At 48.0% G+C, this 18,902-nt stretch overlaps 1 protein-coding gene across 8 annotated transcripts in view; it reads left to right on the top strand.

Annotated features, from left to right (window-relative positions):
- SFXN5 (sideroflexin 5) overlaps window positions 1-12,121 on the top strand; it is a 107,001-nt gene extending 94,880 nt beyond the window's left edge. For 7 of the 8 annotated variants that reach the window (XM_074821766.1, XM_074821763.1, XM_074821764.1 and 4 more), the window contains one exon: window positions 11,621-12,121. In XM_074821766.1, coding sequence (XP_074677867.1) covers window positions 11,621-11,698 — 78 coding nt within the window. In that variant the 3' untranslated portion in view covers window positions 11,699-12,121. Of the gene's footprint in view, window positions 1-3,836; window positions 3,963-11,620 lie in introns of those variants that run through there. The other variant, XM_074821761.1, reaches the window with a different exon arrangement.
- The last annotated feature ends 6,781 nt before the right edge of the window (window positions 12,122-18,902 follow it).

Genomic DNA, 18,902 nt, shown 5'->3' with positions numbered 1-18,902 from the left:
TCTTTGTTCTCAAGTTCCCTGTCCGAGAGGCTTTGATTTGTGACCGAGCTGGTTTTTGAAGTCTGCTCCTGAGAGCGGTCCTTTGTTTCACGACCAGCGTTCGCAGGAGTCAAAGGGGCTGAAAACATGACAGGATCTGGCCCTAAAATCATAACCTGGACTAGCAGAGCTTGATCTTGCTGGGAAGCGACAGCTTGAACCGAACTGTTATTTGTGGTCATTCGAGGTGGGTGTGGGGAGAAGGGACCCCTTTGTACTGCCCAGGGGCTTCAGCAGTGGTGTCAGAGGGGATCTGGTTTCATGTTTATATCTCTGTCCCTGGGATACAGGTTCAAGTATGTAAACTATCTATCCTGCAAGCACAGGCTGCTGCAGGTGTGTGGGTGCTAGTGGGCATAAAAAAACATTCCTGACACCATCTCTTTTGAGGAGTCTTCACCTCCTGATGGCTATAAGCCATTAGGAGTCAAAAGAAAGAGCTGACATCCGACAACTCCGGATAAACAGCTAAACATTAACCCTTAAAGTGGCTCGAAAAACATACTTAAAAGGCACTTTGTGGAAAGAAGCCATTTTTTTCCAGGCCTGTTAATTGCTGTCTTTCTTCAGGACACCTTTCAGCAGCACCTACTGTAAACAGAGCAGCTCCTCGCGGAGCACTTCCCCCAAGGATTCCTGCCCTGCTCGCCAGGAGCCTGTGGAGATGGCTGTCCCCATCACCTCCTGCCCTGTGCAGTCCTCCTGCAGGTCCTTGGTTTTGCTGTTTTTTTCTTGGCCTGACAGCCAAAACCTTTCCTCTCTTTCTGCCAGCCCACTCTGAAAACTCAGTCCCCTTTCTTGGTTGCCATCAGCCTCTTTATTTGGTGCAACCATGTTTGTCCCCAGCTCCTCCCCGGCTGTTGCCTGGCCTACCCCTGTCTTTCTGCGTAGTGTTGGGTATGTCCTTTTCTGTGTCCTCAGTGACAGTTTTAGCTCATCTGAAGCAACCGTAGCTCAGACTACTCCAAGTGAGACGTACAGGATACGAGCAAAGGAAGGCGGCCAGTTGTCCAGACTTGCCTGCTGTGAGCATACTTGCTTACTGCAGAGAATGCCTTATTAATCACATTTCCCAAGCACAGGTATATATAATTATCTGTAATTGCTTTTTAAATCATTTGGATCTAGCAGCCTGTTTCTAGTGAGGCCGTCGGTCCTTCAAGAGAAGGAAGTGTGGTGGAGGTTGGGATCCTGACGAACTTGCTTTGCTTCTTTAAAACAACAAGGGCGTCCCTAAAACTGCAATACTCATCACGCTCTTCCTTCTTAATAGCAAGAGAATTGCAGGGTTTGGTGTTCTCACCAAACAGCAAAAATGCTCTCTTCCTCAACAGAACTGCTGGAGGGATTCTTACCAGAATGCACCCAATAGCTTATTTTCATCAGAAGGGAAACTTGCTACATTCATAATGTCCATATTCAAAAGTAGGATTTTTTTTTTTTTTTTCCAAAAGAGGAGAGGTGACTCTTACTCTTTTTGTGAATGCCTTTCATTCCAGCAAGGAGCAGTGACCCTAAACTCTGCAATTTTGAGGCTTTTCCAGATCATATTTTAGGTGGGTTGATGACTTTTCCACCCATCAGTTGGCTTGAATGTTCCCCACCAAAGTCTACATCATGTAATGTGAGGGTTCTTCCTTGAGGCCAGGAAGAAATTTCTTTTGCCCTACGCACTGTAGATTGAATGCGGTGCACAAAATGTTTGGGGAGAAAGTCCTCTCCTGAAGAAGGGCCTTTACCCCATGAGGCTGGGTGGCCTGAAGGCAGAACATTTGTGTGCCCACTGTGATACCAGCCTAAGACATCCACCTCTCCAGTGCTTCTCTAGAAATTAATTTAGTGTGGCAAACTGAGAGTTTACTTCATGAGCGCTCATCTCCTACACATGAGCAGATCTTCTTCTCCAGAGTAAAGGAGAAAAGGCAGCTTAGCTCCTGCAAAGACCTTTTATGTGGTTCTTCACTTCATGGAGGACACATCATGCCATGGTCTCAGCTTCCCTCCATCACAACTTCACTTCGATTCTTTGCTCAGTCTCATGCTTGAGCTTCTACATTTCTCTGTATGGGTGGTAAGTTTGTGTTACTCATGTCTTACTCCTTGGTCCCTTGTGAAGCGTTGCAGAACGAGGTGCTGAGCTCACCAGGGACACAGGCTGGCTCCTCCTGGATAGCAGTGACTGTGTGAAAGGAAGGAAAGCCCTTCGCCTTCCTGGATTGCTAGAGAGAACTGGAAATGTCTCTTTTCTCTGGAAGACAGACAGAAAGAACTTTTTTTTGGTTTTGGTATTTGAAACCTTATGGTTTCAAAACCTTTATTTGGGTTTTTGGGGGATTTTTTTTGTAAATACTTGAGGTTTCTGGTGCTCTGGGCAACTCTCTTCTTTCCCAGAAGACTCAAACCCACAATTTTGCAATGACTTAGGGACGGTGTCATGCGGGGAGTTGACCTTTCAATCTCTTTATAAATCTGGAAGACTTGAGAGGCTCTGAGAACCGCACGAGCCCAGTGCTAACCAAACCCAGCTCTTAGGAGTGACTTTCATTCATCTCACCATGTCTGTTTGTCCTCAATGTCATCTGGAGACACCAGAAGGGTTCCCATGGGGAACTGGAAGGTTAGGGCTGATATCTTACTGGTGGACTGGTTTGGGGCAGCAAACGAACACGGGGGCCGGAGCACAGGAGTGAGACGTGGGTGTAGAACTGCCATGTTGGAGGACAGGCAGGGACACGCCGAGCAGTTGAAGCTACCTTGCAGCCTTAGGTGCCTGCTGTCGTATATTATGATCCCACCTGCTGACACTGTTCCCATCAGTCATGTCTCGAGCACTGGAAACAAACATGTCGCCGGGCGAGGAGAGCTCATTGCCACGTGGGCAGTTGTGCTCTGCTCCACTTGGGCAGTAGCCTAAAATGCCATGTTTGCCTTCTCCTCACTTGATTAAAATGTTGAGGGTTTTTTTGATAGGTGTATTATTTTTCTTTAGAGAAGCTGCGATACACTAATTTGCAACTCCTGAAGCTGAAGTTAAAAACTCCAGCCCTTAATCATAGAATCACAGAATCATTTAGGTTGGAAAAGACCTTTAAGATCATCAAGTCCAACCGTTAACCCAAAGCTGCCGTGTCCACCCATGAAGCGGTGGAAGTCGCTGTCCCATAACTGACCCATATATCCTGCAAACTCTCTGCTCTGCTCAAACTCAGCCAGGGTCTATTCAACTCAGCCAGGGTTTATTAAGCTCAGCAGAGCTTTGCTTTGCTCTTATAGGTGGGTCTGGTGCACCAGGGTGTCCTGGGGCAGTAGCATTGGGCACTGTCTCAGCCTGGCATCCACACTGCTGCAGCTGGATTACTTAGAGAGATGGTTGCTCTGATTATTTTCCCCCTTCTAGGATGGGACTGGTAGTTGGGGGAGAGTCAGTTGTTCCCATTTATGGTGAGGGCAATAACATCTTAAGCCTTGTAGCTGTCTCAAAAGCAATTGCACATCTCTATCCAAACATCTGTTGAGCATGAGGAATATTCCTGCTCGTCTCAATACAGAAACCTGATGGCACCCAAGGTGCTGCTGACACTTGGCATTTCGTGCTTTGCTAAAAGCAGTGACGTTTTCAGGGGACGGTGCAGAGGTGTCGGCAGATGTGATAGAGTGTGAATAGCTTGTGGCACTAACAGCGTCACTGACATACTTTATATCTAACGGATGTTGTAGCGGGGTACGCGTGGTGCCACACTCAGACCCTTCCCAGCCTGGTCTGAGGAGAAACCTCTGTTTTCTACCCTGTCCTGCAGGAGCTGGTGGTCAAAGCATCCATGGCAAAAACCAGAAAAATCTTCTGAAATGGATAACCTTCAAGAGCCAGAACTGCCAAATAGTCCAACTTTCCTCTTTGTAATTGTTTCGAGGAGACAAAATGGAGATAAAATAAATTTCAAGCAATGCTCCTTTTTAATGCTAGTTGTAGGTATGTCCAACCAGAGGTTAGGCAGCAGCACTGAGGTGCATCTTTGGTGTAAATGTGCTGGCCACAGGTGCTGTCAGAGGCAATGCATTTCTCTTTCAGTGTAATTCAGCGTAAGCCTGGTTTACTGTCTGAAGAGGAATGGTATGTCCCTAAAAACTTACTTTTTGGAAACAGGGCTCTGAATTCAGAGTCGTCTACGTGAAATCCCCCACGAAGCTACTACGTTGCAGAGATTTAACAGGTTACCCACTTGCTAGGCACATGGCAATACTTCCAGATTTGCAGTTAAACAAGAAACTTCGCGAATTACACCCGGACTGCCTGGTAGTTCCTTACTCATATGCTGAATGACACGTGAATCCACTTACAAGGCAGTGAAAGGGTCGTATAAATCAAATACACTCCTAAGCTTGCTCTTATCAGCTTATTCCTGAGCTGCCTTTATCTGCTGCTGGCTTTGCTTTACTTCCAAGGGTGTCAGGGAGGAACCTCTTACTCCCTGAGTGTAGCTGCTCTCCTGGCGTAGTGCATCAAGGCTTTAGTTGTATCCATGGTTGTAGGCTCTGATTGCTTGGTTGAGGCTGTGCCATGCCTTCATTAGAAATATAAGTCACGGTCTAATGGTAGTGATTGTCTTGATGCAGGAGTACATGACAAATTTTCTTCTTTTCCCTAAATAGATGAGTCCAGAGCATCAGGGAGGTTTAATCTATTTGCTTGTGCGGCAGCTCCCAGCCCTCGGTGTCTTCTTCCAAAGCTGCTGCCCTCCCAGAACATCTTCTGATGGTCTCTTCTCTGCCCCGGGCTGCGTCGTTGCACACCCCAGTTGCGTAGACATGCCATGAGGATGCACAGCCTTCACTGCGTGCTGCCGGCAGCGTGCGCAGGCTCTGCCCCACTGGCAAAGCTGCTTCCTTGGTGCAGCCCCGGTTGGAAAAGCCCATCTGCCCTGCTCCTCGCAGCGTGGCAGTCGTTGCAGGCTCTTGGGGAATGTCAGTCCTGGTGCAGTTGCATACCTTAGCGTGTCGGACAAAAGGAGATGATCAAAGCAGGGATGGCAAGAAAGGAGGGTCCAACCCCTCAGCGGGGAAGCGCTCAGTGCCTCTGCACCCACAGGTGTGCAGCTCTTTGATCCCTGCATTTCGGGGGGTCCGGCCCTCCCTCCCCTCACTGACCCCGAAGTCAGCGCTTTTTTGGGAAGGTGGGTGGAGTCAAACCCGTGAGTGGGCTCCCACCGAGCTGCGGGGCTCTTGCATCCCGGGTGGGGCTGGATACAGATGTGTTGTGACCAGCGATGGGACCAGTGGAGGGACACCCAGCTGCTGGGCTGCGAGCGGCGGCGGTGCCTTCGCAGGGTCTGGTTATATTTTGTTAACACCTTGGCCAGCCTCAAAGTTGGAAATGGAGTCAAATAACATTTTCTGAGAAAAACATTTTGACTAGGTACAATGTTTTTCTTACGGAAACGGAATGTTTCTGTAAAAGAGGGGGCTCTGAAACACTTGAGAGAGACAAAAAATGAAGAGAACTGTGCCAGTCAACTCTTAAGTTCAATTTTTATTATTAATTTGAAGGAAAACCTAACAAAATTCAGTTTTATCACAAAATCATTTTCCCCCAGCTTTGTGATTGGGCCAGAAAACTGCAAAATCTTTTTGGCCAGAAATCAGTTATTTACAAAGTTATTTGTTGCCATGTACGTTAGTCATGAGACCATCTCTCGGCCAATGTGTCCAGTTTGAGGGTACATAGTTTTTTTAACTCTAGAAAAACTGGGAAGAGGTCAGAAAAGAGCTTTAACATCAGTATTTCAAACAATTATCTGCCTTGCGGAGAAGCAGCACGAGTTTTGTCTATAACTTTTAGCAAAGGTGATTTAATAATCTTTGAATACCTTCATGGGAAGAAAATTTCTGACAGGAGAGATCTCCTCAGTGCAGCAAATAGATAAATGCAAAGCTGGAGGTCTGAATTTAGAAAAATGCAAACCACGGGGATGGCTGATGCTCTTTGAAGAGGGATACTGAGAGGTCTTGTAGTTCCACTGTTGCTTGGACTCCTTAACCAGAGGCTGGATATCTTTTGAAAAACGTCTTCTGTGATTTAATCAAAAGGTTTTGGGGTGAGATGGGGCGTTTCTGGAATTCTCTCACCTGTCAGATCACCTTCGGTTGGCTGTAGCTCCAAGAGACACTCCTTAGCACGCACCAATTTCCTCATCTCATTCCTTAGTGAGTGGATCCATGGAGAGCACTTTAATTTCTGATGTCTGGGAAAAGCTTTGGAAAGAATTTACCTGAACAGAGGAGAAAAAAAATCTTGCTGTCTTTAAATCATTCAGTATACATTTTCCAATTTTCCAAGCCTTATAAAATTAAGCATGGGTTCAGATTTGTGATTTTGGCCCCATCAGCATTCTGCCAATTAAAAGAAGATCTGAAACACCTGAAAGAAGAACATTTAGGCAGTCTTACCGTGGGAACAAGACCATCAAAAACCCAATCAAGTTGGGTTTTGACCCCAAGTAAGCATATTAAACCAAATTTAATGAGATTCTGCTTCTCAGCAGAGTTGTGTTAGGTGAGTGCGGGTTGAAGGTGGAAGGTAGACCTGTACAGAGGTGCTTTCACACCATGGTTGCACCAGGCTACAAGCAGAGGTGCCTGGTGACTGTGGCGTGGCTGATGAGCAGTAGCTCGTCTATCCAAGGGAAAATTATTATGTTTTTCACTGAGGATGCTGAGGTCAGGGCAGAGTCCCACCTCTCCATCTAGCTGTGCACAGAGCTCACTGTCAGGGAAGCAGCAGCTGGTGGTTCCTTCATGGTGCTTCATGGTGCCATTTATTAACCATAGTCCTTGTTACACCTCACTGAGCTTCCCTAGGGCTCGGTTAGCTTGGCACTGCCCTTGGGCCAGTGCCCTGCTGTCTAATGGCCCCGGAGGAGATGGCAGAGGGCTGCTGGAAGCGCCAGGAGAGCCCCCCCAGGCTCCGAACCGGGGCCACCACTGAGTCTCCTCGCTGGCACTGCCAAGGCAGCAGCAGAAGACGCAGTGACCAGCCTGATCGTCCCTTCCCCCACCTCCCGGTGCAGCATCCGCCAGTCCGCATGACCCTCCCCCTACCAAAATTGGCTGCTTTCTTCCTTCTTCTCGCCCCCCCCCTCCCTTTTTTTGGCTGAGTGATGAGCTGTATGCCAAATCCATCTGCTCCTGTCTCCCCTAGCTGCCTTCCATATCATTACAGGATCCCTGGCAGCGAGCCTAGACCTATCTCTCTCCCTGCACTCTTAGGAGCACATTCCTTTCTACACCTTTTCCCGAGCTGGGATAGAAATGAGTATCAACCCCAAACAAAAAGCATCTGCTTTCTGCCTGCTTCTGCTTCACCGGACGCGCATGTACGCTACACCCGTGTCAGCAGCGAATGCAAAACACACACAACCCCCCACCTCGCCGCCCCGCATCCAACATGGGCTGACGAAACTTTGGGCGCCGGGAGCCTGCCTCACACCCTCTCCCTCTCCGTCTCCGCAGCACCAGCTGTGACCACCGCACCATTTGTTCCTCCAGCCCACGCCAGCACTCGGAGCCAGTTCTTTATCACCCCAATTAGCCTTGTCTGTGCTGATGAGAGGAGAGAGGCTTCCACTGCAAGGCAGAGACGGGGGGAAGAGAGCTGGCGCGCGGTGGGCACCGCGAGAGGCGATTCCCTTTACGGTGGCTTTGTTCCCCATGAGGGATAGATTTCACTGGGTCAGGATCACCGCTAAAAAGCCAGCGCTGTTATCCCGCCTGCATTACCTGGGTGATGCTGGTTTATAAACAGTTGCTTGATTAAGGTCAGGGGACACCATTTCTTGGGTTTTTTCCCTTTTTTCTTCATGCACTTGGCTATCTGCAAGAGGAAAGAGGAGCGTCCTCAGGCCGCACCAGCTCCCAGGCATTGCGACGGGCTGTGGCTAGTGCTGGCCATATTTCTGGATGAGGTTGGAGATGCACCTTGGCCGTGTCCCCAGCAAGGATCTCCCTGCATCTATAGCAAAGCTTCCAGTAGCCTCAGAGTGGGTCAAAGCAATTCCCCCTTCTCCCACTGCCTCGTGATAGTGTCTGCCATGCTGGTATGTCAGGATAGCGAGTGGTTGATGCTGCACTCATGCTCATGCAGCCATCAGCCTGAAAGCCTCTTCCCCCCCTCCCCCCCCAACCTTGTAGCACTCTCTAGGAGTGGTGCTTATACACCATGCTTCCCTGTGGTTGTGACGTAGCGTCCCTCCTGGACCTTACTTCTCCTAGATTCAGGAGGCACTTTTCTGGTAGGCACCTCAGCACTATCATCCCGGAGCCAGGAAGAGGATCCGTCCTTTGCCCCAGCTCACATAGATCCACCTCACTGGGAGGAAGAGGATGGACATGATTCAAACCCAGCCCCATGGTGGGCACTCAGTTTGGAAGGACAAAGTCACCCCAGATAGGGTGGGGCAGGTCCCATCAACATAGTTCCAACAGGGTTGCACGTGTTCCTCAGAGCACTCTCCGTGTCAGGCATTCCTTGTTGGAGGGCTTCCCAGCACGGCCATGACCCAGAAGGAGCCTGCTGGGGGTCTTCTTTGAAGCCGAGACATGAAAAACTTGACAAGAATCTCTGTGGTCTCCAGATCCATTTCACAATGCCGTGCCCAGTGGAAGGCTGGCCAAGCAGGCCTGGGCTGCTGGACAGCTAGACTAGCAGTCTACACCAAAATGGGTGAAATGACACTTTCCAACAAAAACCCCTGCGGGATTCAAATATTCAACTGGTACGCAACAAGGGTGTATCTTAATCTGTAGCCCACTACCCAAATGCTTTTCCCTGTTCTTCTGTGTTTGGTTTCCCAGTGAGAGGAGTAAGTTACTCCTGATGCATTTCTGAACAGCTTTGCCAGTGCTGCTGTGGAGCGCGTCCCTCCTGTACCTGCCTCCTTGGGGCAGACGCACCCCTTGGGGCTCCTGTAGCTGAGGATCTCAAGCAGTTTTTAGTATGTTCTTTATTAAAATCAACCAGAAGGGGATCTGCAGAGATTGCTCCAGTTCAACCAGTCACCCCCCCAGCAAATTTATTTCACATCTTCCCAGGCTTCAGAAAGGGGCTTAAGTGAGTCCAGTAATAACACAGCTCCAACCCAATGCCTGTGACCAATTGTGTCTTCTTTCAAGACCTTCAGAGGAGTCCCTGACCGTGTGTCCATCTTGCATTAGGCCTTGTCCTTCTGCTCAGACACCATAACCTGTCTCTGAACTCTCACACCTCCGTCCTGTCTCTCCTAACACCGTCCCATCTAACAGCCTTGTGTACAGCCTTGCCATGAACGAAGAGCTCAGCCATGCAGGGAAAGGGGGCCGTTTCCCTCCTGGACCCATAGAAAGGAAGCTGAAAGGACCTACAAACAGTTATTTCATCTGTCTCCTTCCACCAAGACAAGCTCAGTTCTGCTTAAACTATTCTAGATGGGTTTCATCTCATTTGTGCTGAAAACTTCCCACCACAGAGACACCACACCTTCCCCAAGCATTTGGTTGCAATACTTTGCTCCTTCCCACTAGGATACTCTTCCTGCTGTTCAGCTTGGATCTTACTCAATGCTTTTTGAATTGTGTCCCAAGAGAGCGTGAACAAAACATTACTCCTTTCCTCTGTGCCGTAGCCTCTTGCACGCCCAAATACCACCATGCTGCCCTTGAACTTCTCTCTTCTAGACTCAGCGCATCCAAGTCCTCAACGTTTCCCCATAGGTCTTGCTTTCAGACCACTAATTTGGGGTCCGCCAAGGCAGATGTGACTTTCCTCAGAGCTCCCACCTCTCCAGCCCCCACGGGAGAGGAGGGGACTGTGGTGGCACTCCGTTAGCTTTCAGTGGAGACTCCCCAGTAGTAGGTTGGGCTTTGCCCTGTCCGAGCTGCCCTGCCGACACCAGCATGGACGGTCAGGGTTGGCCCCTCCAATCCCGGGTCATTTTAAAGCACTTCCCACCTTGATATCTTCATACCAGTGGGTGAAACCACCCAGCCCCAATGCCTCAGATCTTTTCTTTCTGTCTCAGGAAGAAAAATAAGAAAACAATAGGAAGAAAAGCTGCGTCAGAGCCAGGCAGATCGGAGTTAATCCTCCCTCAAAATGGATCCCGTCAGTGCCGGTGTACGTGAGAATCGCCTCTCCTGCACCTTTGCTGGGTACTCTCCCCGGCACAATGCTTCACTTTGTGTTTCAGCACAGAAAGAAATGGTGAAGTTGCTAATAATGGCACTAAAAGAAAATATGCTACATCTGTTATGGATAGCAGTACAAAATTAGCTGATCACACCTCTGACACCCAAGATGTCTTCACTTAAAATACTCGTTGGCTTACTTTACATAATTTGCTGATTATATTTAAAAGAAATACAATTTTGCAATTACTGTTCTTTCTGGTGTGCTATCTATGCATCATTTTCTTTTTATGTTTATATATTTCTCCTTCATTAGTGCAGTCTGAAGGGTGATTAGATCCCTTCAAACATTTTACAGAGGTTAAACGTTGATTAAGATTTAATTATTACTGTAAATAGCTTGGAATGACATATGGTGCAAAAACCTGACATATGTGCATTTGAATAAATGAAGTGCTATTTCCCATGATGCTTCAGTAGCTGTTTAACAGCTTTGCTGAAGGGTTATGTTGCACCTCATGTTAAGATTGCTTTGATGTTATATTTTGTTGGGTTTTTGCAGCTGAAAGCTAAGAACAGTTTTTCCAGTTTTTAAAAACATTGAATATTTTAAATACCTAAATTGTTTTGCACAAATTTTTGCTAATTTGTCTAACTAGGTTAAACATTTTCAAAAGCATTTCGATTTTAACGTGGGTTCCTAGCATTGTGTCAGCAACAGCATCAATTCAATGTATAGGATTTCTAAAAGTCTGGTCTTGCAAGGTGCCCTGTCCCAGTTGGGAGCGGGATCTTTGCTCACCGTGGGAACTGGGAGCACCACGGATCCCTCCCAGGGACGCAAAGGTTCGGGGTGATTGCAGAGCGAGGGGAAGCTTCATGCGAGGCCAGCGAAAGGGAGAAATGGGGAAAGGGTGGGAGATTTTATGGAGGCAGAGGAAGGGGTACGTAGGTTTTAGCAGTGATCCATCCCGGGTGGAGGACATAGAGCCCTGGGTGTGTGCTGTCCCCTCGTGTCACCAGGCAGCCCTCAGCTTTGCCGTGTCCCTGTGGGTGAAAAACCACAGCTCGGGGGGCTGGATTCCTTCTAGCACCAGGCGGGGGGACCTTGGCTGTGGGAAAAGAAAGGGATGTCTCCTGGAAAATTATGGGTGGAATCCGTTTGATTCTCAGAGACAGTGTAATTCATGGAATATCGCAAGGCAGCGAGCGCGCATCATTTCATGTAATACAAGTCAATCCAAACAGGGTTGTTTTGAGACTTGAGCAGAGTAAAGCAGGTTAAAATGACACAGAAAAGGCATGATTGCCATAGTATTATTTGCAAATTCTACTTCTCCACATTAATTTATTGATCTACCGAGCTCCTGCTGCAACACAACAACGTGATACCGATTCTGATCTTGCCTCCTCTTTGATTTCACAGATTGAGACATCTCGGCTGGAGCCAGAAATCGCAATGGCCACTACCAGTAAGACTGTAGTCTACAATAAAGGATTGTAAGTGGAAGCGGACCATCTCAGCCCGGAAGATTTGGGGAGGGAAAGGGGGAAACTTGAGATCCCGACTGGGAAAAAGAAAACAACAAGAGAAAACAAATAATAGAGCTCAGCGATAGTAACATATTACTGCTCCCGGCGAACTGGGAGCAAATTAACACTTGCAAAGAACTGACACCTCACACCAGTCAAAAAGATTAATATTAAAAGTTTTAAATTAGCAACAGGAGCAGCAACAAAAGAATCATATTCAAACACTTTAGAGAACTAGCTAAAGAAGAATCTCAGAACTTAATAGCACTGCATGGAGGGATGTTTAACAGCGTGTTTACGTGGTTATAACCTAACTACATGAAAGTAGGCTTCACCGAGCAAATTTTGTTTTCGATGTGAATTAAACCTTCACACTGATGCTGCACAAAAATAATTCCGTAGAGATCAACGGGTGCATGAACGTGAAGCGCTTGATAGGGTGTTTGCTAAGTGTCCTGTATTGATTTCATGCCGATCCTGCCCCAGGGATCATGTGCAAAAGCAGCCGTTCATGGTTCGACGTGCAACGCTCCGTTAGCGCAGCGAAGGGCATAGCCTGTGCGCCCTCCATCCCTCCCTCCTCCTTCTGCAGACGGTCCTGGTGGCATCTTGCAAGACTCTGTGTCACGGGAGCCTACAGCCAGGCGTATCTGTGAGGGCTTTCACCCAGGGTTCAAGATACTGGAAAGCCAACACACCCATACCTTGGGTTGGAAGGGATCTTCTAGCAAAAATACGATCGATCTGCTCTTTTCCTTTGTGCAGACATGAAGGATGGGCTTTGTCCCACCTAACATAGACCCTCTAAAAATAAGGTTGTTAATCTAAGCTAACTGTCTAAGCCACGCTTTGCTAAGCTAGTTGTCTAAGGACAGAATATGCTTTAACTTTTGATCAGCCCCTAAGTGGTCAGGCAGTTGGACTAGATGATCATTGTAGGTCCCTACCAACTGGAACTCAACTCTTCTCTTCTCTTCTCTTCTCTTCTCTTCTCTTCTCTTCTCTTCTCTTCTCTTCTCTTCTCTTCTCTTCTCTTCTCTTCTCTTCTCTTCTCTTCTCTTCTCTTCTCTTCTCTTCTCTTCTCTTCTCTTCTCTTCTCTTCTCTTCTCTTCTCTTCTCTTCTCTTCTCTTCTCTTCTCTTCTCTTTTCTTCTTCCTCTTCTTCTTCTTCTTCTTCTTCTTCTTCTTCTTCTTCTTCTTCTTCCTCTTATCCTTATTCTTATTCTTATTCTTATTCTTATTCTTATTCTTATTCTTATTCTTATTCTTATTCTTATTCTTATTCTTATTCTTATTCTTATTCTTATTCTTATTCTTATTCTTATTCTTACTCTTATTCTTATTCTTATTCTTATTCTTATTCTTATTCTTATTCTTATTCTTATTCTTATTCCTCTTCTCTTCTCTATTTTTCCCAACACTTTCAGCCAGCAAACCCAATGCTGCCCAAAGCCTTGTGCTGGTGCAGAGGAGGACCCAAAGCAGAAACCAGTGGGCAGGACAGCTTCGCCTGGCAGCCGTGCTGAGCTGATGGCTTCATGAGACTGCAGCCTCAGAGTGGGGCAGTTCCCTCTGGAGATGGCTGGCTGGCTGCCTCTTCAACTGCTCCACTTTGGGGTGCTTAAAGTGAGGTGGGGCAAATCCCCCCAGCACTGCACCGGATCCTGCTCTCACATGGATTTGGGGCCGTAATTTGGCTTTCTGGTATCTTGTACCCAAGAGTAAACCCCAAGTGACTCCCTGAGGACCAGAGGAGTTAATGCAGATTTTGAACATAGTCACCAGCAGAAGACGACGCCAATAGCGAGATCCACCTCTGGGATTGTTGTAGGGATGGAGCCGTGGTGGTGGTGATGGCCACAACCGAACGTGCAGGCTGTCATCCTTCAAGTGCCAATTTGTTGAGGGTTTTGGGGTGGGTGGGGGGAGCAGGGAAACCAAATCGCCACTGACGCAGAATGTATTCAAAGGATTTATTGCAATGCCTGAAATCAGGAGGCCTGAGCCCCGCCGTGTGCTTCTTCACAATTGGCTGCTGTCGCTCCCCACTGGAGTCAGACCAGTAGGAACTGGAATCATGCAACGGTCAGGCCAGCTCAGGAAGACTGATTCTGTCCCCCACGCTGGTGTAAATCAGAAATAATTGCACAACACAAATCAATTTTGTGGATTTACACACCAGCGTGCAGGGGAGGAGAGGCCATCTCTGGGCTCTCCGTAGCTGCTGTTGATGGGCCAACTCCCGGTCCCTGACACTGGTGGAAATGCAGAGTGGGTCCAGTTACACTCATGGAGCTATTCTGGATTTACACCAGGGAAAGGGGCCGCTGGATTTGACCCAGTAGAATTCCTCTAATGCACTAGATGAGATGAATGTACGCTCCGGAGGAAGCGAGGCCACCCCATTCGCTCCGGGTGGGGTTTGGAGAGGCTGCAGGGAGGTGGCATCTGTCCTGTGGACAATTTCATGGGCTTCTGTCCTATGGGCAGCACAGAATCAGGCCCCGTATTTTGCCCTGGGAGCGAGTAACTCCCCGCAGCAGTAAAAGAGGGGGACAGACCTCCAGCCCCGGGAAGGGGAGCGGGGATGCTGGCAATCCCCCAACAGCAGCCTACTGATGGCAACCGCAGCAGCCAGGCTTTGGAGAGCCAGCTGGGACGAGCCGTGGGCCTGCAAAGGGCCCTTCTGCGGAGTGTGGGAGGAAGCAAGGGCCGTTGTCAGGTGCTGGGGGTCCGGGTACCCCCTTGCACATGCATCCACCTGTGCGTGCTGCAGTGAGAAAGCTACTCTGAGCCTAAAACTTCACTTTACGGCTCTGCCGAGCCCGCGGAAGTTAGGAGCCAAGCCACATTGTGTTGCACGGAGGCACAACTTGCCTTCTTCTTCCTCCTGAATGGAAATGCGAGGCTGAGACAGAAACAGCCTCTTGTGTTGACAGTGAGAAGCCTCCTGGCTCCGGCGTCTGTCTGGGTGGATCATTTCCCCTTCCCTGGTGGGTTTTGTCGCTGCCTGAACCATTCTGCTGCAAAGCTTGTTCATCCCAGGCATTTTTTTTTTCTTTTTTTTTTGGGGGGGGGGGACAGGAGAAGCGATGCTGTGAGGTTTCGGAGAGATGGAGCAAGGAGGGAGACAGTGATTTGATTTTGCACCGTGATCACCAGTCAAAGATTTCGGTGGCTGTGAGCTCCAGCTACCTGCCGGGCCCGCAGATGGAGAGAGGAATTTGCAGCAGAGGAGAGGAGTCAGGGCTTTGCTTGCTGTATTTTAGGAGACACCCAAGGAAAAGCACAGACTGAGCAAGTTCTGCCTCAGGAAAAAGCCAATTCCCAATTTTCTCTGTGATGGGAAGCAAGTATGGATGCTTTCCCTGCGCACACATCACCTGCAGTTTTGGCTGCGCAGGTCGTTAATTAGCAGGGGATGCTCATCACATTAATCCAGTGATGCTTTATAAGAACTGTGTTGGTTTGGAGGAGAATAGACTTAGGGCTTTACTAAGCCACGTGGCTCCTGTGAATCACGAGGGCCTGATCCTGCTTGAGGGGGTGAGGACCAGCTTGAGGGATGTCAGAGGAGCCGCGCTGTGAGATTATGGCTTGGCTCAAAAGCAGCTGCACAGTCGAACAAGTGACAATCAAACGGTCTAAATGAGTCTGGATTTATCGTCTTCCCATACAAACCCCGTCAAACTTGTTTCGCTTTATGTGTCATGAAAATGGGTCTCAGTCAACTCGGCAGAGTTTGTGCTGAGAAATAAATACATCCCGGGGTCCTGAGTCAGGCGTTCGCCGGTGTTTAGAGCTAAGAGCCGATCACAGCCTCTGGCAGGTTGGCAACAACGTTTGGTCTCCGGTTTTGTTCAACTGCAACTCAAAATGTTGTGTGTCCCCTCCCTCCCCAGCACACTGGGAAAATGCTCCTGGTTGGAGCTGGGAAGGGAGAGCCCCCACCTCACAGGGTCCAGTTCCCTGTTCTAACCTCTTCTAAAAGCACCTGCAGGTCTTGGTGTTACGAGGTAGCACCTGTGATGCCCAAGATCTTGGAGGCCTGAGGACTTGTCCCCCCGTCCCCATCTCCCAAATTTATGTGTGGCCCCTTTGTCCAGGCAGTCAGGATGGTGCAGACCCGTCTCTGTATCCCCCCGCCTCCATCCCTGGCTTGTCCTCCTGGGTGTTGAGCAGGACAAGGTGCATGTCTGAGGAGCACATTTCGGTGGCCCCATGGTCCCAAACTCTCGGGGAACGCGAGACCACGGTGTCCCCACGCTGCAACACTGAAGCTTTTGAGCCAACGCAAGGGCATTGAGGTGCATTTTTATTTAAAAAGCAACAGAATGGCTCAGCAGACACAAATCTGACTCTTATGGATCTCAAAAGACCCTTTCACTCGCCAGCAGCACGAGGTTGGGCTCCCTCATGCAGCGGTCGCAGCGCCGGCTCGGCGTGGTCATTGCCATCGTGGTGGGACTGTTGGCGAGCCCCAAAACACCGTGCTCAACTCTTCCTACAGCGTTAAAAACGAAAAGCATGGAGCTGGGAAAGCAGTAGCACATTAGTACTGTTTATTAGGACAGCAAATTGTGCCAGAAAAGACTACACACAACAGCTAATGATAACATTATGCACATTCACTTAATAGCTAATTAATCTCTTCGACTTTCCTAATGTACAAAAAGGAGCCTTCGGTTTGCGAGAACAACCCAACCATTTGCATTTCTTATCTCCTATAATTGGGGAGGTGGAAGAAATGGGGAGCGAAAAACCCACCACACACATCAAGTTGTTCACCTCAGCAGATAATAATAATGAGATGATCATCTCCTGTAGTATTTAATTAGAAATGTCGCAGTTAATTGATTTCTTGGCTATGTTAATTAAGAAATAATGAGGACCAGGTTGCAGCAAAAGGTGCCAGCGAGAAGTTTTGAGTCCCTCCTGGATGATGTGTCTGTTGGCTGCTCCCCGAGCCGGCCGGGGGACAACCCCGAGGTTGTGTCACCCATGTCCTGAACCCACCTTGAAGCTTGGGCCCAGCTCAGCTCCCTCCATTTTCGCTTGTTGCTCATTTTTCTGCTCTGCATCCCCGCGTGTGGCCGGGCGTGGGCAGCTGCCCAGGTCCCGGCAGGACAGGCAGTGGGTCACCCCGTTTGCTGCCTGAGCATCGCTGGGATGCGGGAGGGGCCCTGCCACCCTGGGACAAGCGAGGCTGGTAGATCTCAGGGTTATACCGATGCCACGTAGCCAAGAGGTGTAGGTGTGTGTCCCCCACCCCGCTTTGGTGGGCTCCTCTTCAAGGGCTGTGATGGAGATCCGGAGCCTGGGGTGCCCTTCAGCCACGCAGGGGGAGCGCGGGGGCTGCCAACAGCCTTTGAGCAAAGGTTTTTAGGGTGCGAATACGCTGCCCCGAGAAGCTGGCCCGGCTCCGAGAGCGTTCCCGGGGTCGGGTGTGCGGGTGGTGGAGGCTTGAAGTGGGCCTGGTGGTGGTAGATACCCCCAACCCCAGCTCACTTTAGGAAACAGCCACTTTTGGCTTTTTTTTTCCCCCACTTTTTTTATGGCTTATTTTGCACCCAACCTCCTCAGCTGCCCTTTCTCACGCCGTTGCCCTCCGGCACCCGATCTGAATGCACCTTATAACCGCGTTAACGGCAAGTCCCTTGGGACGCGGCGAGGGGGGAGTCGCCCGCCAGCACCGGCACGTCTTCCAGCGGTCCCTTCGCCGCACCTCGGCGGGCGCTCGGCCCCCGGCCCCCTCGGGCACCCTTGCGCCCGCCGTCGCGTTTTAACCTTCTCGACAGCGTTACCGACCGCGACACTTTGTGTAACACTCGGATCTGTCTGGAATAAAAGAGTTTAAAGACTTGGCGGTGTGGTCCGGCCTCGGCGCGGCCGTTTCATGCGAAGGACGAGGCGGGAGGTGGGATGTAACGGTCTGGTACGGGGTGGTTGGACTGGGGAGGAGCTGCCGGGGATGGGGCTGTTCCTGCAGCACGAGGGGACGCGAGGAGGGGGCTTTCCCAAGGGCAGGAATTGCTACACAGGTGTCTGGGTGTGTATATATAGAATGATAGATCATATAATGATATGATTATATAATAGATAATATTATATAATATATAATCGTATGATCATATATAATCCTATGATCATATATATGATTTATATATGAAATTTTAAAGTTTGTGTCTCTGTATATGTATAGAATGATAGATCATATAATGGTCTGATTAAATAATATATTCTATATGATACTATATTATCATATATATATGATTTATTTATGAAATTTTAAAATTTGTGTCTCCGTGTCTATGTACAGAATGATAGATCATATAATTGTATGATTATATAATATAAAATACTATATATTATATGATGCATTATTATATGATCATATATATATGATTTATATATGGAAATTTTACATTTGTGTGTGTGTATATAAAATGATAGATCATATAATGATATGATTATATAATCTATAATATATATGATTCTATGACTATGATTATATATTAAAATATATATAAATATATATGATGTACATTCTATATATTTATATATAAAAATATAAATAAATATATATGATATATATTCTATATATACTATAGTTATATTATATACTATATGCTACCATACGATATTACATTATATCATATGTAATATGTAAATATATATTTCAAAATACACAATTATGTAAAATATACATTATAAAATACAATATATATACATATTATACGCGCACATGTACATGTATATATTGTGCATATATACTGTTAAGATATATCTACTAATATGTATAAAATATCCATTTAAAAGTACGGTATATATACACATATACACATTTATGTGTAGATACTGTGCGCGTGTATATCTGTGTATAAGGGGGTATATATGGGTGTATATATAGTATATCTTATCTATATAATTTATACTTGTGTGTATATATTTTTTATATTTTTAGTAGATATATAAACTTATTACAAGTGTCCTTTCCCCCAGACTCCAGCGAGACGTGGGAAGGATGCCCAACCTTCATCCGCCGAGACCCCCCCCTCCAAGTCCCTCATTACAGGGGGCTCCAGGAGTGCCTGGGGCCCAGAGGGAGTCCCTGGGCACCCCGTGTCTGGGGGGTATCCCCGGGGCAGGGGAGGATATTTGGGGGGGGGCAGGATT

Source organism: Strix aluco, chromosome 4 (assembly GCF_031877795.1).
Source record: "Strix aluco isolate bStrAlu1 chromosome 4, bStrAlu1.hap1, whole genome shotgun sequence".
NCBI classification, from domain to species: domain Eukaryota; kingdom Metazoa; phylum Chordata; class Aves; order Strigiformes; family Strigidae; genus Strix; species Strix aluco.
The sequence above is the reverse complement of the archived record's forward strand: the minus strand, read 5'-3'. Positions and strand labels throughout refer to the sequence as shown.